This window comes from Carettochelys insculpta, chromosome 10 (genome assembly GCF_033958435.1).
Source record: "Carettochelys insculpta isolate YL-2023 chromosome 10, ASM3395843v1, whole genome shotgun sequence".
NCBI classification, from domain to species: domain Eukaryota; kingdom Metazoa; phylum Chordata; order Testudines; family Carettochelyidae; genus Carettochelys; species Carettochelys insculpta.
The window spans coordinates 47,492,944-47,513,840 of record NC_134146.1 but is presented as its reverse complement, the minus strand read 5'-3'; the positions used below and the strand labels follow the sequence as shown (position 1 = coordinate 47,513,840).

General features: G+C 43.9%; 1 protein-coding gene across 3 annotated transcripts; it reads left to right on the top strand.

Moving 5' to 3' along the window:
- The first annotated feature begins 455 nt into the window (after positions 1–455).
- Positions 456–19,565, top strand: COPS7B (COP9 signalosome subunit 7B). 3 transcript variants are annotated; one of them, XM_075004004.1, is made up of 7 exons: positions 456–518; positions 3,870–4,046; positions 6,276–6,351; positions 11,680–11,768; positions 12,355–12,557; positions 16,928–17,033; positions 19,258–19,565. In XM_075004004.1, the coding sequence occupies exons 2-7, from the start codon at positions 3,885–3,887 to the stop codon at positions 19,414–19,416; spliced, it is 795 nt and encodes a 264-aa protein (XP_074860105.1). In that variant the 5' UTR covers positions 456–518; positions 3,870–3,884; the 3' UTR covers positions 19,417–19,565. The 3 variants fall into 3 exon arrangements, with proteins under 3 accessions (XP_074860105.1, XP_074860106.1, XP_074860107.1); XM_075004005.1 differs by lacking the exon at positions 456–518 and adding an exon at positions 989–1,094; XM_075004006.1 differs by lacking the exons at positions 456–518; positions 3,870–4,046; positions 6,276–6,351 and adding an exon at positions 7,239–7,278.
- The last annotated feature ends 1,332 nt before the right edge of the window (positions 19,566–20,897 follow it).

The window sequence follows — 20,897 nt, the reverse complement described above, 5'->3', positions numbered from 1 at the left end:
TTATTCCACACATGGATAAAAGACATCCGCAGGTGGCCAGAAAGCTTAGAGGGAACATTGGATCCTGGGGAACTCTGGAGAGGGGGCAGCTCTAGACTAGTCTGACCTCTGACCTACTAGGCAGTGGACAACACAGGCTGATCTTTTACACCAAGCCTGAGCACCGCCTGACCTCTGACCCCAGCTCCTGCCTGACCCCTGACCCCGTCCTTAGCCTGACCTCTGACCCCAGCTCCCACCTGACCTCTGACCCCAGCTCCCACCTGACCTCTGACCCAGTCCTTAGCCTGACCTCTGACCTACACAGGTCGGGGCCTGTACCTCAGTTGTCCGCCCCCTGCTCCAGCCAGGCTCCGGCCAGCGCGGCCTTTGGGCCCGGCCCGCCGGCGGGCGGAACGCGCTGTGCGGGTGGCGGGGGCCGGGGGAAGGAGCTGAGTGCAGGACGCCGGCGCCGCTGTCATGGCGGCCTGAGGAGCAGCGGGGGAGGCGCCGGGAGCCGGACGGAGCAGGCGTGTAAGGTAAGGACCCCCCTCCCCCCCCACCCCGCCGCTCCCTCACCGGCCTGCGGGGCCTCCCCACCCCGCGGGGCCTCCCCACCCCGCGGGGCCCGGCCTGCGCGGCCCTTCCCCGCCTCCGGCCCCGCCGCTTCTGGGGCTCTCCCGCCGCCAGGCCCCCGAGGCTCTGAATGCAGCGAGGCCTCCCAGCGCCCCCTCCGCCGCAGCTCCCCTGGCCTGGGCTCCCGCCGCCCCGCACAGCTGCCGGGGGTCTCCCCGGCCGGGCCCCCCACTGCTCCTCTCTTCCCTGAGCTACCCCGGGAGGCGGGGGGGGTCTCCCCTCGGGCCCCCCATGGACCCACCCGCCTCTGTTTTTCCCCGGGGGAGGCTCTGCTTGGCTGGGCTCCCCCGGGCTCCCCTCTTCCCTGAGATGCCCTGGGGCGGGGCGGGGCGGGGGTGTCACTGCTTGGGCCCCCCGGGGATTTCTGGCCTCTTTCTCTCCCTACCCGACAGGTGCCTCTTTGCCCCCGTGCTCGCCCTCTGCTACTTTGGGGGAGCAGACGGGGTTCCTGTGCTTTCCTGTGGTGCCTTCGGTGGAGGGTGCGTTCACCAACGCTTGGAGTGAATTGCTAGCTTTGTCCTACTGGAGGTGTGAGCTATGTAGCTTGTGGCCTCCCTGCATATTTGTGTGTCCCTGGCCAGTGAGAGATTTCTGTCTCCAGGACTCCTTGTTTTGCTTCCAGCCCTTTGCCAGTTTGAATTTGTTTCTGATTTTGGTCTAGACACGTGGGCATTTGCAGAAACCTTTGTTATGCGCCTCCTGTTGGAGGCGAATAGTTCTACATAGAAGATACACAGTACATTTCGCTTCAACACTTGTGTTGAGTGGTTTGTCTGCCACATTTAGGAACCCCCCCGTCTTCTCCTGTGCACTCACACTGACCTCCAGGCCCTACATGTTTGGATAATATGCTTTTGTGAGAAATCTGTGTGTTCTCCCATTCACTACTGAGGGTCAGTTTGGCTTCACCCTGACTTACAACGTGTGGAAGCAGGAAATCCAGGCAGTGAGTACTGCACTTGTGTCTCTTTTGACAGGCTTTCAGGCCAGAAACGTGCATGGTTTTGTATTGGAAAGATTAAAATGTATCTGAAATATGAAGTTTGCCAAACAGGCTGGAGAAATCATGTTGTGCACCAGCCTAGACAACCAAAACCCCAGTGTGAACAAGTGAAATGTGACTATGATGCAAGTACTACTGTTCACTTGAAAATACTGGGTGTACGGCTCGCCATACTTTTTTGAACTGAAAACAAAACCTGGGTACCTCCTCAGTTCTTAGCAAAATGAGAAAGAAGTAATGAATGCTGTCCACAAATAGGTACTATTGCTAGGTTTGCCATTTGCTTCTGTGCTGCCAGTGTGTTCAGGAAGAGTGTACGCAACTGGCTGTGTGCAAACGTGCAATCTGGAGTGTGGATAGTAGAACAAACCCAAAGAAAAAATCCTGCAAAATGAGTAAATGATCAGTTTTTTGCAGAAAGGTAGCCTTATTGATTACTGCAGTCGTTCTCAGATTCTGGGTCAGGAACACAAAGTGGTCACAGCCCACTTTAATAGGGTCACTAGGGCTGTGTCTACACTACAAAAATAACTTTGAAGTTGCTTACTTTGAAGGGCAGTGTTGAAGTAAGCAGTTTCAAATTTGAGTGTCTAGATGCAACCTACTTGGAAGTTAAACTTCAAAGTAGAGCACTACTCCATTGCCAGGAATGGAGTAAGGACTTCAGAGTTAACTTCAAAGTAAGGGAAAATGTGTGTAGACTCTCTTCTGGCTACTTTGAAGTAGGACCTAACTTCAAAGTTAGTTCCTAGTGTAGACACATCATAGGACTGACTTTGACTTGCTGGGGCCCAGGACTAAAGCAGAAGTGGTGCAGCTCAGGTTGCAGGACCCCAGTCTGTGGCTGAAGCCCCTTGGGCTTTGGTGCTTTTCCTGGAGTGGCAGCCCTTGGGTGGGATCAAGTGTTGGTCCCCCCTTTGTCATAATTTTTTGTTGTCAGAAGAGGGTCGCCGTACAATGAAGTTTGAGGCTCTTGGGCTAGGGTATGTAAGTGAATCAGAAGGCCTAGATTGTATATCCATCTCTCACTGACTCACTATATTCTTGAGCAAACTATTTCACCTTTGCAACTGTTCTCTTGTCTGTAAAATGTGGGTAATAATGCTTACCAAGACTTGGAAAGCACTTTGAGAGCTACTGATTAAAGTAAGTTTGCTTTGATGCTTACAAATAACTTAACTTTTCACTTACCTAGAAGTCATGATAGCTGTATTTTATTCCCAGTTCTATCACATTCGCTTGTGTTAGCTTTAGTTAGTCACTTAACTGCTTTGTGCCTCAGTTTTCCTAGGTAATGACTAGTGGGACTAAGGGAGACACAAAGGTTAACAACAAGATCTTACAATTGTCACCATAATCTGTCCTTTATAAATATAACATGAAAAAAATCAGTCCAATAGGAATTTTGGGCTTAGGAGATCAAGTTCTCTGTGGCTTGCATGTGACTTGTAACTTACCACATTTGTTTTCTGAACTTGTCAACTGGTACCTGGATTTGACATTTCAGGACCCAAATGATGATGCTCAGAGTAAAGGTACAGGTCACAATGCATTGGACCTGCACTGGAGACAAAGATGTACCTTTATAAAGAGAGAGGTGGGGTTTGTTTTGTTTTGTTTTGTTTTATTTCTTAAGCCTTGTAATTAACATAAATCAATGTAACTTTGTCCTCTAGGCAAAAATTCACAGTAGCTAAGTAAGCTAGTGGCAGAGCTTTTTCATTTTCCCCTCTTTTGCTCTGACTGCCTTGTTAATTGACAGCTATTCCAACACTATTGGGAAAATGAAATATTCAAGCCTATGTAATTGGATTTTTTCTCTCTCTGTCTCTTTTTTCTTTAAATCAGTTGTTTGCCATGTAGTGAGTTGTGATGTGGTGGGGTGGGTCTGAGCCAGTTCCTATTAGATATCACAAAAGCCATCATCATAGTTGTCACCAGTTGGCAGTCTCAAAAGAATTGAAAGCCATGGAATCTGAAGCCCTTTCCTACTTTTATAGTCATTGCTGAGGCATGTTGGCAATACAGTATTCTGGAACCTTTAGAAAGCTATTGCTTGAGCTGTTGCTGCTCTGTGGATGAATACGACTTTGACTTCCAGGACTTAGTCCTGCACTGACTTACCATGAAACACAAGGCATACTTAAGTTTTGAATGTTAATATTCTGTCTATGCTTACTGATCCACTTTGAAGCAGCATTTTGCACAAAGATGAAGGAAATAATCATAAAAACCATTTCTTTGTTGGCAGATTGAACAATCTAGAATGGCAGGAGAACAGAAACCATCCTGCAATCTTCTGGAGCAGTTCATTTTATTAGCAAAAGGCACCAACGGATCAGCCCTGACTGCTCTGATAAACCAAGTGCTAGAGGCTCCTGGGGTTTATGTCTTTGGAGAGCTGTTGGAGTTAACAAATGTGCAAGAGGTAAGAGTTATGTTTTCACCTTTATTTTTTCCTTTTCCCATCAGTCCTGGTTTAAGATATCTCTTAGGAATTTCCATGCATATAATAGACAAGGACAGCAGAATGTCCGTCTTGGGGAAAATCTGACATAATTTACTGCAGTTTTATAATGCATCTTTCATTCCGTGAGTCAGAATTACAGATTAACAGAGCATTGTGAGGACCTGTTGTACATGAGGGCATCACTTTTGTCTTATGTATGTACAGCTTGAACCTCTCCAATGTGGCACTGTCTCATCTGGCAAAATCCATAACCTGGCATGATTTTAGTTAGCTGGACACCCACTTATCATGGGTGTGGCCAAGTTTCCCATGGTCCCATGACATTTGTTTACAGCTTAGTGTTCTTTGCTGTTATTTAGATGTAATTTATTCCTAAATGTCTTCTGAGAGTGCAGTAAGCAGTGGAAGTGTTGGTAATGATGCTAGACAGTATTGACCTCCCGTGGTCTGGCAACTTCTCTCATTCAGCATCAGTCAGGTCCCAGAGGTGTTGGACTAGAGAGGTTCAACCTGTATTTTGATTTAAATAATAAGATATTGATGCAAGGCTCCAGGCTTTCTAACTTGTGGTTAATATGATAACATTTCAGCAGCACTAAACTAATCATTTTAACCAGGAATTCAGCCAGCTAGACATCAGCAAAAAACCTCCTTTCTACTCTGTCATTATTATGGGAATCATAGCTTTAGCCTTCTCTGAAACCCCTCTCACTGATCAGTTTTGCAGCATGTGTGGATCACCAAGTGTCATGGCTCCTTCCCCACTCTAGCAAGATCAATGCAGAAGTGGGGGCCAGCAAAAGTACCTCCAAAACCTTATCTACCAGGTTTTGGTATAAACTCCCCTCCCAAAATCCTAAAAAAACCTTAGATTCTGGGGATAAAATTTGCAGCCACCACCCAAGTAATAATAAGGAAACCAGGGAAAGACTACTTGGGAAATCTCAGCCCCAAAAGTAAAAAACCAGGACACACACATCAACCAATACCAGGTTAATAAAAAGAAAAAGAGACAACTTTTATTATTACAACAATATTCATGTTGCAAGCCTCATGACTAGATGGAAGAGTCACAAAGTAAAACAAATGGGGAGTCTCCACTGTGGGCCTAGAACTTAGTTACAAGGAGAGTAAAAGAACATTTCTAAAAAGTGCACAGACATCAGATCCCACTTCCCAAACCATAAAACAATAAAGCCTAACAGATTTATCTAAACTTTACGCGACTTACAGAAGATTGGAGGACCTGCTCTTGGAGGGAGATATTCTGTGTCTATCTCCCTCATGGCTGGAAAGAAGAAGGACCAGAGGATAGAAAAGGGAGGAGCCAAAAAATTCCTTTGTCCCAGTTTGAAATTCTTACCTACATTCCTATAGGCCAACTCCACCTGGCTAAGGAGGTTAACCCTTTTACTCCCAGGCTGCTGGCTAACCCTCAGGATCATGACACCAAGTTTGGGCTAGTTAAGGGGAGTAAGCTGCAGCCTTCCAAACCCCTTTTTGAGAGCACTCTGCTTGCAATCCCGGAGTGGCAGCACCTCTGCCGATTGCAGTTGCAGCTGATCTTTCTAAACAAGATTTTGTGCCTGGCCAAAAATGCCGTCAACAGTTTTAAGCATCAATTTGTATGTTTGTGTTTTGCCACAGACTTTCATGTCACAAATCATGTAGATTAGAAGAACTAAATAGCAATTGAGGTTAGTGCGACAACTGTAGCAATATTTGTTTGAGAGGAAGTATAGAACTTCTAGAAGCAAATGCTCTAACCTGCTTTGCTTTGAAATTGTTTGTAGTTTTGCAAGTAAACTTTCTTGTGTTCCCAGTCACCAGTAAGGATTCTTAACATACCAGCACCATAATCTGCAGTCCTGTGACAAGAACACTAGCTGAATTCAAGGGGACACTTTCTTCATTTTAATCTCTTAAGATGTTACATGAAGCACTTGCCCATATAAACTAAACTCATGTTCTAACATGTGGAATTGGCTTCCTCATCCTGATTCTTGAACTACTGAAATGTAGTGCTGTTTACATGACATCAAAAAGGATCCTGTTGTCTGACAATAGGCCTTATTATATGTATTTTTAAGATAGATATGAGTGGAATTAAAACCAACACTGAGGACAAATTGTGCACCAATATTACATTGGCTTATGTAAGATTTCTTTTGCTTTCCTTCTCTCCAGCTTGCTGAAGGGCCTAATGCTGCTTATTTCCAGTTACTGAATCTGTTTGCCTACGGAACATACCCAGATTACATCGGTAAGAAATTGCAATGAGCAAATGCTCTCAGAACCTGGCAAAGATTGAAGGGGTAAGGTGGTGTGGGGTGAGCACAAGGTTTTGTGGCTAGTTTCAGGTGTCACATTTTAGGAAGGATGTGGACAAATTGGAGAAAATTCGGAGAAGAGCAACAAAAATGCTTAAAGATCTAGAAAATATCTGAGAGTAAGGATTGAAAACATTGGGTTTGTTTAGTCTGGAATGGGACATAATGGTTTTCAAGTACGTAAAAGGTTGTTTTGAGGAGGAGGAGGGAGAAGAATTGTTAACCCCTGATGGTAGGGCAAGAAGCAGTGGGCTTAATTGCAGCAAAGGAGGGTTTAGGTTGGACATTAGGAAAAACTTCCATAGGGTGGTTAAGTTTTGGAATAAATGGCCTAGGGAGATTGTGGAATGTCCATCACTGGAAATTTTTAAGAGCAGGTTGGACAAACATTGGTCAGAAATGGTATAAATAATACATAGTTCTGCCATGGGTGCAAGGGACTGGACTAGATGACCTCTTGAGGTTCCTTCCAGTTCTATGGTGCATCTCACCAGGCAAATCAGGGTAGCTGACTTGCCAAGTGTGTGATGTCTCTGTAAATGTGGCAGGTTGAAAGGGTCTAAGAGTAAAATTCTGTCCGTTGAAGACGTCCTGCATGGGAAATATTTTTTCAACTGACTATAGAAGAAGAGCAATAGCTAAACTACTATGTGCTTGTCTAGATGATTAGAATTGACATCTTACCACCGTCTCTTGGGTGGAGTCACTGTGACATGAGTAGTTTTGCAGCGATATTTGTTTTCTTCCCAGTGGTCAAAAGATACTTATTCTGCAGAGGACAAACTCTCCATCTCTTTTGAAATTAGAGAATCTGTAACCTAGTCTTGAAAATCCATTCTGAACTGGACTTGGTAAATGAGGTTTGTGTCATGTTTTTCCCTTCACGATTCTCAGTTGCACTTATAATTGTCTCCTGAATGTGTGTGCAAAAATACAGGACTTGCATGAATGCCTAGACTGGTAAATAAATAGTCCTTTCTTATGTACCAAAGTCCAGTCTGAATATGCAGTTTTGCTCGTTTAGTATGCAAATTAGGTGCACAGTTGCACAATGGCATGTGCGTTTCACACACTGTTGCACATGCCTTTCTTTGCAAATTGGCCCCTCGCTATCTGTTTAAATAAAAGCACTGCAGCTATCAAAGTGAGCTCTTAGCAGAGTAGTTATGTCACGGTTTATCTGGGTTTATATTGTTTTTCCCTCCTGAATGTATTAAACCTCTTTAATTCTTTGAGAGAGAGATGGCAGGAGCTAAACCTGTGCTGTAATCCACGCTTTGTTATGCGTTTGGAATACTGAGAAATTAGCTACAAAGGAAGAATCTCAAAAAGAAACAGCTTTTCTAGTCAGCCTTAAAACAGACCATAGAGACTCTCTTTGCTTGGAGACTGTTGGCCGTACTCAATAAGGGTGTCACGCAAAAGACCCATCTTGCTTCTTGCTCTTTCGGCTTCTGTAACGTCTTCATATGGTAAAGCAAAGTAGACATTTCTCCTGGGACGTAACCACTTGTGTATAACTTCCAAGGCACCTGATCTGAGTCAGGATAGGGTGTCTGCCAGAAAGTGCATTCCAAGCTTGCTGTGCTGTTCATGCTATGGTTCAGTTTGGATACGGTGCAGTACTTAATATTTGTGAGCAGCAGTCTGAGTTCAGACAGTTACAGTTCAGAATATTTACAAAGAATTCTGCCCAGGATCTCATTGCTGGCCATCACAGTAGTATCTGAGCACTTCAGTTGTAAAATCTGAAGAACAGATTGAAATAAATGTATTGGGGTGAAATTTCCTATAGATATGGACCCAACATAAGCTTTATTCATTCTTTGCAATCTGTGGCTGTCTAGGATGTGACAAGTCACAGGACCTGCTTGCTCTGGTTGGGTGTTAGATCCCAGTGCATAACTTGTAAGTGTAGGGATTTTTACTAATATCCTTGACGTCAGCTTCTTCTGCCCACATACGGTATGCAGTGCGCTGGCCATCACCCTTCACTATACAACGCAAGTACCACAGGTTGACTGTGCATTGTGTGAAGAAGTAGTGTACTTTGTTTTGTTTGTTTGAAACCAGCTATCTCAATTTCATTGGGTGACCGCTTGTTCGTATGTGAAGGAGTAAATAACACCTTCTTGTTCATTTTTTTTCTGCATCTCTCTCAATTTCATAGACCTCTGTAATATCTCCCTTAGTCGCATCTTTTCTAAGCGTAGTAGTTCATTTTTTTTTTTGAATCTTTCCTTATGTGGAAGCTGTTTTATAGTCCTAATCATTGTTATAGTTCTTCTGTGTGTTTTCTCCAATTCTGATATATCGTTTGTGAGATGGAGCAACCAGAACTGCGTTGAGAATTCCAGACATGGGCATACTGTAGATTTATATACTGATGTTATGAATGTTCTGTTTTATCTATCCCTTTTGTAGTGGTTCCTAACATTCTTACCTTTTTTGATTGCTTCTTTCTGTTGAGGAGGTGTTTTGAGAGAGCTATCCACGATATAGACCAATAAGTAATTTAGAGTCCATTATTTTGTATGTGTAGTTGAAGTTACGTTTTCCTGTGTACGTTATCTTACACTTATCAGTATTGAGTTTCAGCTGTCATTTTGTTGCCCAGTCACCCAGTTTTGTGAGCTCGGTTTGTAACTCTCTTTGCAGTCTGAAACCTGTATTGGCAGCAAACTTTGCCACATCTCTGTCTACCCCTTTTTCTAGATCATCCATAAATATGTTGAACAGCACTGATCTCAGTACAGATCACAGGGGGACCCTGCTATGTTTGGTTTCCTATCTTTTAATCAATTACTGATTATGAGAGGATCTTCCCTCTGATCCCAGAACTGCTTGCTTTGCTAGAGAGTCTTTGATGAAGAACCTTGTTAATGGCTTTCTGAAAGTCCAAGTACACTATTTCCTTTGGATTACTGTTGTGTATGTTTGTTTGACACCCCCCCCCCAAATAATTCTGATTGATTGGTGAGGCATGATTTCTCTTAATAAAAGCTGTGTTGATGCTTCCTCAACATACAATGTTCTATTATATATCTGATAATTTAGTTCTTTACTTGATTTTTTCCAACCAGTTTGCCTGGGACAGAAGCTAGGCTTACCAGCCTATAATTGCCAGGATGGCCTCTGAAGCTTTTTTAAGAAATCAATGTTTCATTAACTATCCTCCAGTCATCTGGTACAGAGGCTGATTTAAGCAATAGCTACATATCATAGTCAATAGTTCTGCAACTTCACATTTGTGTTCTTCAAGAACTTCTGGGTGAATCCTGTCTGGTCCTGGTGACTTACTGCTGTTTAATGCATCAGTTTCTTCCAAAACCTCCTCTATTGACACCTCAGTCTGCTGCAGCTCCCCAGATTTGTCTCCTGAGAAGAAAAAATGAAAGAAAAGGCTCAGGTATGGGAATCTCACTCACATCCTTTGCTGTGAAGACGGATGCAGAAATTGATTTAGCATCTAAATAAATACCTTTTAGTGCTCCTTTAGGTCTTCAATCGTCCAATGGTCCCACTGATTATTTGGCAGACTTCCTTCTTTTGGTGAACTTAAGAAACCTGTTGCTCTAAGTTTTTATGTCTTTAGCTAGTTTCTCTTCAAATTATTTTTGGCTTACATAATTATACTTTTACACTTGCCAGTGTTTATACTCCTCTCTATTTTCCTTGGTAGGTTTTGACTTCCTGGTTTTAAAGGATGCCCTGGCTGTGTCTAAACTAAAAAAATAACTTCAAAGTTACTTACTTCGAAGATAAGTACCTACACACACCCTACTTTGAAGTTAAACTTTGAGGTAGGGCACTACTCCATTCCTGGGAATGGAGTAAGGACTTTGAAGTTGTAAGTATCAGAGAGGGAGCCGTGTTAGTCTGTATCTTGGAGAACAACAAGAAATCCTGTGGCACCTTATAGCCTAACAGATATTTTGGAGCATAAGCTTTTATGGGCAAAGACCCGCTTCATCACATGCATAGATGATGAAGTGGGTCTTTGCCCACAAAAGTTTATGCTCCAAAATATGTTAGTCTATGACATGCCACAGGACTGCTTGTTGACTTCGAAGTTGGGCTCCCTACTTGGAAGTTGACTTTGAAGTAAGGCAAAATGTGTGTAGACTCTCTGCTGGCTACTTCAAAGTAGTGCCTAACTTCGAAGCTAGTTCCTAGTGTAGATGCACCTGTTGTGTCTAATTCAGTCTTTTACTCAACTTAGCCATGGTGACATTTTTTTTGGTCCTTTTACTTTTTTAAAATAACTTTTATTTGGGGTATGCATACAGGTCGAGTTTCTATTACTGTGTTTTTAAGGAGTTTTCGTAGAGCTTGCAAGCACTTCGCTCTTATGACCATTCCTTTTCATTTTCATTTAACTGCCTTCCTTATTCTTGTGTCACCTCTCTTTTTGAAGCTAAAGGCTTCTTCGATAGTTCCCCTCATAAAGATGTTAAATATAATTACATTAGTCACAGTTCGTGAAGCACTATGCAATGCATTGGGCTTAAAGCCACTATCAAAAACTAAGATAGTAAGTGAAAGAGTGTTCACTGCCTGCCTCCCAATAAAACCCAAACAAACAGGGAGTAGACATGAGGGGAAAGAATTGCGAGAGATGGGTAAGATGGGTTCCTGGATGGCCAGATAACTTCAATGTCCCTGAAATGCTAGCTCTTTCTTTAATACACACATTTCAAAGAGAGCCTTTGCTTTTGAAAGCAGCCAGTCTGCCTTCTGTTTGTGACTATGTTGGAGGCATATGGATACTGTTGCGGTAGCATGGCCATGGAAATATGTAGATAATAATGTGTTTTCTCCCCATGAACCTGATGTTTGACATGTTCAGCCATAGTTACCAAAGCACTTCAGAGAAGTATCATCTGCATTTTACAATTGGTGAAACTAAAGTCTAACATTTTATTAGCATGAACTTATTGAAAGGGGACAAATAGTTTGGTTCTGGAAACAAAATATTACCCATATGTCTCGGCAGGATTTCACCTGTGCACATGTGAATTCTGATTTTAGAATTAGAATGGTTAATAATTGTCTTGCTTTTTAATTCTGCCTCTATTCCTCCTTGGATGTCGTCCAGCTGTTGCCTGTGGTAGCACTGACTCCTCCCTAGCACCCCAACATAGCAGAGGCAGTTGTTAGTGGGGTGCAGCTCTGTCAAAGACTTTCACCCGAAGGTTTTGTTTAATTTTTGAAGGAAAATCTGAAAATTTGTTCTCCAATTTTTTTTTCCCATTGAACAGCAAACAAGGATAACCTGCCAGAGTTAACTGGGGCCCAGAAGAACAAGCTGAAACATTTAACTATTGTAAGCTTGGCTTCCAGAATGAAGGTAAAGTACAGAAAACATTTCTGCAGATAAGCATCCAAATGTTGTACTTGGGTGTGCATTAGGCTGCATATGTGCGTGAGGCTGCATGCGTGCTCTGAAAAACCAGTGACTAGAAAATTATCTGCGATGTACAGTGGTCCCGTCTGTTCATGGAACTCAATGAACCTCCAAAAAGTTGGAGCTTGGAATGATGGAAGAGCTCTCTAAAGAGTGAGACATTGGCATTCTGGAAGGAGAAATCAGGTCGGCTAATGGAGACGGAACCCTGTGAATGATCTGTCTCTTGAAAGTTGTTATCCATTCTGGGTAGGAGAGGGTGGGGATGGGAACCGACTTATGTTTCACAATCCAGCCACCCCAACCCTTTCTCCAGAGCTTACTGTAACAAAGGCTTACTGGAATGCCTTGTATATAATGTAATCTAATTATAACTGCTTCCTTTGTTACACTCCTTGTTTACTGGTGGGATGTGTACAATAAATGTTTGTTTGACTGCAAGCTTGTACTAGCCCTACATCCAGACTAAGCTCAGCTTTCCGTTCTGGGCCCATGAGTGACTGTTTGTTCTTGAATTGCCTGTTTCTAGTGCATTCCTTACTCTGTGTTGCTCAAAGACCTGGACATGAGGAATCTGAGGGAGCTGGAAGATCTAATCATTGAAGCTGTATATACAGACATTATTCAGGGGAAACTGGATCAGCGCAACCAGATGCTGGAGGTGGATTTCTGTATTGGCAGAGACATTCAAAAGAAAGACATCAGTAATATTGTTAAAACGCTCCAAGAATGGTGAGCAGGAGGTGCTTCTACCTTGTCTGATTTGCTGGTGAGGAATGTCTCAAAAGAAATCTCACCCTGTCTTTTTAAATCACATAAGAATCAAATGTTAGCTTAGCTTTAGCATATGCCATTCATCAGCACACTCACACCTATCCTGGACAAAAAACTCTGACACCCTCGCCAGTATTTCCTACAGCTGCTATCATAATAGTGCATCTGATGGTACAAGTGGCTTCAGCTTCTGAAGTTACCTTAGTTCTTACCTTAGTCCTTGTGTACACGAACGCCAAGCATCAATCTTTTAGCTGACTTTCAGCTGAAGGGGACATACTGTGGTGTCTTGTATATGGTAAGGACGGTGAGGGGCTCTCCCGTCAATGCCTCCTATTCTTCTTGTCCTGGTGGAGAACCAGCATTGAGAGAAGAGCACTGGGAGACCAATTTATCACATCTAAGTGGAGACGATAAATGAATGGCCAATGGATCGATCACTGCAACACGGATCCCCATGTAGTAGAGACAAGCCTTCGGTTATCTTGTCTCTTGGCTTTAGATTCTCTCCTACAATCATGCCAAATTGGGCTCAACCTAGAAACAGACATCTTAGACTCATAGGACCTCAAGAGGTCATCCAGTCCAGTCCCCTGCACTCATGGCAGGACTAAGGATTATCTAGAGAGGGGCAAACTACAGCCTGCATGCCACACGCAGTTCACAGGAAGCTTCTGTCCAGCCCCTGAGCTCCCACCTGGGGTGGCTCGCCCCGGCCCCTCTTATTCTGTTCCCCTTCCCCACAGGCTCATCTCACCGGACCTCCAGAAATGATGCTCCATGTGATGTGGCCTTCAGGGCAAAAAATTTGCCCATTCCTGATCTAGGTCATTCCTGACAGATGTTTATCTAGTCTGTTCTTACACACTCCAATGGTGGAGGATTCCACAACCTCCCCAGGCAATTTATTCCAACATTTAACCACCCTGGCAGGAAGTTTTTCCAAATGTCCAACTTAAACCTCCTTTGTGGCAATTAAGCCCATTGCTTCTTGTCCTACCCTCCAATGTTAAGAACAGCAATTCTCCATTGTTCTTGTAACAACTTTTTATATACTTAAAAATTATGTCCCCTCTGCCTCCTCTTTTCCAGACTAAACAAACCTGTTTTTTTCAATCTTACCTCATAGGTCATGTTTTCTAAACCTTTAATTTATTTTGTTGCTCTTCTCTAGACCTTCTCCATTTTGGCCACATTTTTCCCTAAATGTGGTCCCCAGAACTGGACATAATACTCCAGTGAGGCCTAATCAGTTCAGTGTAGAGTGGAAGAAATCTTCTGCCTCTTTCTTGCTGCTACATCGCAGACTGAAGTTTGCACTTTTTGCTAGTGTTGCTGTTGACTCATTTAGCTTGCGAGCCACTATGATCCCCTAGATCCCTTACCGCAGTATTCCTTCCTGAGCAGTCATTTTCAATTATATATGCGTAAAACTGATTGTTTCTTCCTAAATGGAATACTCTGCATTTGTCCTTATTGAATTTCATCCTATTTATTTCTTGTAGAATGACCCCTTCTTCCTCCTACAGTACTAATTTTGCTGATGACCAAAGATAGATTTGTCCACTAAGATAGATTTGTCCACTATGTCCAGTGGACATAATATACCTAGATTTCCAGAAAGCCTTTGACACGGTCCCACACCAAAGGCTTTTATGTAAATTAGGTGGTCATGGGATAGGAGGAAAGATCCTTTCATGGATCGGGAATTGGTTAAAAGACAGAAAACAAAGGGTGGGAATAAATGGTAAATTTTCACAATGGAGGAGGGTAACTGGTGGTGTTCCCCAGGGGTCAGTCCTGGGACCGATCCTGTTCAACTTGTTCATCAATGATCTAGAAAATGAGGTAAGCAGTGAGGTGGCAAAGTTTGCAGATGACACCAAGTTGTTCAGGACAGTCAAAAGCAAAAGGGATTGTGAAGAACTACAAAAAGATCTCAGCAAACTGAGTGATTGGGCAGCAAAATGGCAAATGAAATTTAATGTGGATAAGTGTAAGGTAATGCATGTTGGAAAAAATAACCCAAATTACACATACTACATGATGGGGTCAAATTTAGCTACGACAGATCAGGAAAGGGATCTTGGAGTTATAGTGGATAGTTCTCTGAAGACATCCACGCAGTGTGCAGCGGCAGTTAGTAAGGCAAATAGGATGTTAGGAATTATTAAAAAAGGGATCGATAATAAGACAAAAGATATCATACTTCCCCTATATAAAACTATGGTACGCCCACATCTTGAGTAGTGCGTGCAGATGTGGTCTCCTCACCTCAAAAAAGATATATTGGCATTAGAAAAGGTTCAGAAGAGGGCGACTAAGATGATTAGGGGCTTGGAACGGGTCCCATATGCGGAGAGGCTAGAGAGACTGGGACTTTTCAGTTTGGAAAAGAGGCGATTGAGGGGCGATATGATAGAGGTATATAAAATCATGAATGGTGTGGAGAAAGTGAATATAGAAAAATTATTTACCTTTTCCCATAATACAAGAACTAGGGGACACCAAATGAAGTTGATGGGTAGTAGGTTCAAAACTAATAAAAGGAAATTTTTCTTCACACAGCGCACAGTCAACCTGTGGAACTCCTTGCCCGAGGAGGCTGTGAAGGCCAGGACTCTATTAGGGTTTAAAAAAGAGCTTGATAAATTTTTGCAGGTTAGATCCATAAATGGCTATTAGCCAGGGATAAAGTATGGTGCCCTAGCCTTCTGAACAAGGGCAGGAGATGGATGGCAGGAGATAAATCACTTGATCATTGTCTTCTGTTCTCCTTCTCTGGGGCACCTGGCATTGGCCACCGTCGGCAGATGGGATGCTGGGCTGGATGGACCTTTGGTCTGACCCAGTATGGCCGTTCTTATGTTCTAATTCTCTGGCAATGAGAATTACTCAGGGAAATGTTACCAAACTGTAACTCAGAGTCACAGCACTTTAAGCTTCACTTCTAAAGCATTCTGGATACCTCTGTAGGCCTTCTTTTGTTGCTGGAAATGAAGCAGACCTTATGCTTTTGGCCGAGACCATCTTGCTCTGGTTACTGTAGTTTTGTATCAGTTTTCCAGGAAACTGCTTCTCAGTTCTTCCTGTAGCATTCCTTCATTACTCAATTACTCAGAGGAGTGCCATTTTTCTAGGCCACAGGGACTATCACTGATTCCCACTTGACTAGGTAATACATAGTCATTGCCTACCTATGACGGGTGAATTAGAAATAACAAAGATTAAGAAGCTGGGTAAGAGTAGTTAGCTGGGTCACTTGGTTTTTCTCTTTTCCACTCTTTCTCCTCCCTCTACAAGGAAGGCGTACGGCAGCTTCTTGGATCTTTCTGAATTGCATGGTGTCTAATTCTGAACCCACTGCAGCCCCTTTCTATACCTGCCCACTTTGAATGAGAGTTGAGACCTTCATTGAAGGCAAGTCTACCCGTACCAGGAGATGGATGCTGCGGTGATTGATTTCCCCACCCCCCACGGTGGATTTAGCAGGCCTAGTGAAGACCGATTAAATTGAGCATCGATCACACTCTTGCGGAATCTGATACTAAACCAGAATAAGAAGCATAAGGGAAGTTGATGAGAAGGCAGACCCACCCCGCCATAGATTCTAACCCCCCCGCTCCACCCTTGCCCCAGCAGTGGAGACCTTGTGTCAATTTGACCCATGGTACATGAACTCTAGTTGCAGTATTCACATAGCTGGAGTTGCACAGCTTAAGTGGATATTCCTTGTAATGCAGATCTGCCCTGAGTGGAGAAGTGTTCTTGGCACTCAGCTTGTTTATTTCTTAGGGGGACTTTCTCAGTGTGACTTTTATTTTCTGAGTAGTCACAACATTCAGTTTCTGATCTATCCCCTTTACATAGCAATTTTGAAAAGTTTGAACGTGTTTTTTGGCTCCTCTATGGTGAATCTAATAGGATATAATAGAGCAGCTCTTCCAGGCATGCTGGGATGAGCCCCTGCTTCCTCTGTTCACACACGTGTCTGCTGCCTCTTTTGTGTCAGCTTTGGCTTTGCTGCTACTTACAAATATTTTCTTATAGGGCACAAGGAGGCATGCAAATGTGACCTCCTAGACTTGCTATCATCAAAGCAGTAAAACTAAGTAGCCGCACAGCAGTGCAGTGAGAGACAAAATAAACACACACAGAATAGAGTAAAACATCTTTTCCCCAAGTTCTTTCATCTCCAGTCATCTGAGTTCTACTGTAAAGATAAACTCCTCAACTTTCAGACAGAACTGTGATTTCCCACCCCCCACCCCCAAACTGCATATCAAACAATCCAGCATTGAGTGCACGAGTGTTTGTTGCATTTTCAGGTGTGATGGGTGTGAAGCAGTCCTGTTAGGAATCGAACAGCAAGTGCTTCGAGCCAATCAGTACAAAGAGAACCACAACCGAACTCAGCAACAGGTCGAGACAGAGGTAGGTGTGGAATCTCTCCTGTCTGCTCTGGTGATAAGTCTGTCAGATACACCAAGTTTCGCAAGGTGAATTTTTGTGCTTATTAAGGGGAGAAACTAAGGGGTCTGAGTAATGTGTAGTGTGAGCAGAGGTCTTGACCCTCCCTTGCATGACACTGTCGATGTCTCTTAATCCTTACCTTGCCGCGCTATCTGCTATTCAGTCCAGGGCTTCTGCTGGGTGGAGACTGACAGTCACGCCAAACAGGTGTGCTAGTTTTGTGACACACCTGCTAGGAAAACTCAGATTCCTCCTCTTCCCTATCATACCTGCCTTCATGGATGATCTAAACCAGCACTGACCATTGACCAGATCTTCAGGTTTCTGAGCCTTCCTTTATAAACTTGCTGGGAGCACCTTGCCTTGATTTACAGTTATTTTGGAGCATAAGCTTTCCTGGGCAATCTGACAGAGTGGGTCTTTGCCCATGAAAGCTTTAGCTCCAAAATACTTGTTAGTCTATAAGGTGCCACAGGGCTTCTTGTTGTTTTTGAAGATACAAGACTAACTCGGCTCCCCTCTGATACGTGCCTTGATTTGTTAGGAAACCAGTTTTTAACACCCAACACACAACAAATGTGATGTTTCTACAACTTTGGATCTCACAGTGAATAATGAAAATCCAGAAAGAATAAGAAAAAATAGTTACTGTATTGTAAACCTAGGAGCATCATTAAAAATTTCCCCATAGCTATTCTTAGCCATCCTTCTGAACTGCATCGTCAGTGGTGCCGATGTGGTACATTTTTTCCTTAGAAACCATAAATTGTAGCTGTAGAAAGTGCTTTTGAAAACAACTTCCCTTGCAGTGTGCCTCAGTTGTTAACTCTGCAAAGGTAGATAGCCCCCTGCCACTCCAGGGAATAGATACAAGTCATTGCATTTTCAAAAATGGCTAACTAACCAGAATTCCCTTAATAGAGGTTTGTCAGTCCCTGGATGAGTCTTCAATGATTTCCAAAAGTCTGGTCTATTTAATGTGGCAATATGAGGGCTCCAAAATCCTGAATTGCTCTTTAAAATTTTGAGCCAAAATGTTTTCCCCTATTGCTGTAATATCCAGAGATGGCCAACAGAGGGCAGAATCAGCACACGGCTTTGGTCTGATTGTGAGACCAAATCTTAACTAATACAGCTGTAGCAAAGGTGATAGTAGTCCTGAGACTCTAGCTCAAGGTTTATTACTTGAAGCCTTTTGCATCCCTGCAGGTTCACACTGGCCTTTTGAAGCTGTTTAGAGGCCGTGATTTGGCTGGTTCCCAGGATGCATTTGGTTTGTCTGTTTCTAGCCCTGGGGAGTCTGGGCTCTTGATTCCTGTGTTCATTTCAGGCTGTGCCTGTCAGTTCACTAATTCTTTTCATGGCAACCACTCGAGTGCCAGCATTGGCAGGGTGCGATGCCATGCAGTTGGCACTTCCCGCTGTTATCTGGTGCATGTGCTTGTTTGTCAAACACCTCCCAGGTCTCTGGGTATCTATCGATCTATCTATTGATCAGTCACTAAAACAAAAAAGCAGGCATGTAGAACTTTAAAGGCTAACAAAGTAAATGTATTCGTTGATGAGCTTCCGTGGGGCGGACCCACTTCTTGAGATCTGATACTCTGTTATTATATAGAGAGAGAGATATTATATCTATATGGACAGATATATAAAAATAAATATGTAATGCATGGCTCTTTGCACCTATCCATGTGGCTCTTAGTCCCTAATTGATAGGCCAACCAGCCCTCGGCACAGCTGAAATCTCAGCGCTGGTGGCTCCTCTCTCAGAGCCACATGGAGAGGCACTTCAAAGCACCCCGAATGGCTGCCCCCACCTCCAGCCGGTGCAATCTGCAGGCCTGTCTGTCAGTAAACAGACACTTCAGGACTGCAGACTGGTAAGATAGCTGCCTCCTACAGTCAGGCAGTAGAAAGTATAGGACCAGATATCTGCATCCTCCAGTTGCCTCCAAGCCAGGGGTAACATGGAGTATTTCCAGATCAGGTCATGTGCCATTTGTTAATACTAACACATAATAAAGTCTGATCCAGAGGTTTTAATGTGCACTTGGGGGGGCGGAGATTTGTATCCACTCTTGGTGCTCCAGGGCATTTCCATTCCGTGCTTAGGAAAGGACTTCCTCTCTGCTGTGGGCGGGGCGGGGAAGCAAATGCTGATTGGCTGTCTCTTCTCACCCAGGTCACAAACATAAAGAAAACGTTAAAAGCCACGGCCTCGTCATCAGCACAAGAGATGGAACAGCAGCTGGCAGAGCGAGAGTGCCCTCCCCATGCAGAGCAAAGGCAGCCCACAAAGAAGATGTCCAAAGTCAAAGGGCTGGTCTCCAGCCGCCACTAGAACCTGCCACATAGCCATCTTTCAGCTACAGATGGTGCCAGAAGAAGTGACAAAGGCCCCGTGTCTCCTTTTCAGTGGGTTCTGGGCCACTCTTCTCCAGGGTATCGAAACGAAAAGAAAAAAAAAGGTCTGATTTGAGTACAGCCCCAAACTGGTCATGCCTGACTAAGCTACAGTGTGCCAATCGCATTCACATCCAAGATGTCACCTGTTTTCCTAGGCCCTGAAAGAGTGGCTCTCAGCCAGAGCTCAGTGCTACAAGGAGCATAAACCCAAGCGATACCAAGGGAAGGGAGTCTGCGTGGAAGGTTTCACTCCCTCCCAGCCGGCCTTCCCGTACTCCCTCTTGTGAGGAGGTTGCTGTGTTGATTTAGAGCTCAAGATAACTTCTTCCATGGTGATCAACTGAATCCCAGGATTGCAACTTCACTGTTGAAGCTAGGCTGGGAGAGAGGAAGCTACCAACACAGATCTCTGGAACCCCAAAGAGAACGCAAAAAATTATTAGCCCTGGAGCTGGTCTATGTTGAAGTCTTGAACCTTCCCCCCACCCCCAGTGTTTTAATTCACACACTACCTCGCTCTGACGGTGACATCCAGTGCTGGGCAATGTTTACTAACGTGTTCACTGCCCTTACTGAGACTGTTAATCTGCCACTGATTTACAGAACTCATCTACATCTGTAAGGCTTCAGCACAACAAGGAGAAGCAAGCTGCTCTCTCTTGATATCTCCATATTACAGGTGGCTGGAGACCTATTGGAAGTCCTGTTCCTTCTCATTGTGCCTGCTTCCCAGGGCTGCTTGTGAATTGTTCCCCTCTTGAAATCTGTAAAGCGTAATACCTTAACTCTTCCTTGGTGTGGTGATCTTTGGTGTTGAAGACAAGCCGCTGTGATGTGGTGGCAGGCCAGTGGCCCAGAACCTGCTGATAGACGTGGCATCTCCTTGCTGAAGTGATGGACTTTACTAGCCTTTCTGAACTTGAACAGTTTCAGGTTGTATTTTACTTTTTTTTGTACATTGTTGTGATTCGAAAGCATTTCAGCCTTTGTTTTGTTTGCTCTTTGTTACAGGCTAACTGCAGGGGACTTGTACCTCATGGGGGAGGTTGGTGGCTGTTCTGTTTTGTTTTGTTTTGTTTTTTATGGGAAGAGCAGCGTTAAGATCTAAACTGCAGTTCACATAAAAATGCATTTTGGAACAAATTAAATGCTGGTTTAATGTAGGAGTCGAGTCTTGGCTTTGGAGCAGCCGTGGGCAAATGCTGGTGAGGTGAGCTGGGCACCAAGCCAGCAGCCCTCGTGGCTGGTTCATCAGAACAGCTCATGACACCTGACTCTATTTTCAGATGCCCCTGGCAGGCAAGAAAGTGTCCTTCCCATTTTACAGATAGATGGGGCATAGAAAGATTCAGTGACTTGCCCAAGGTCGTCCAATTGGTCTGTGTCAGAGCCAGGATCTGCACCCAGATCTCCTGA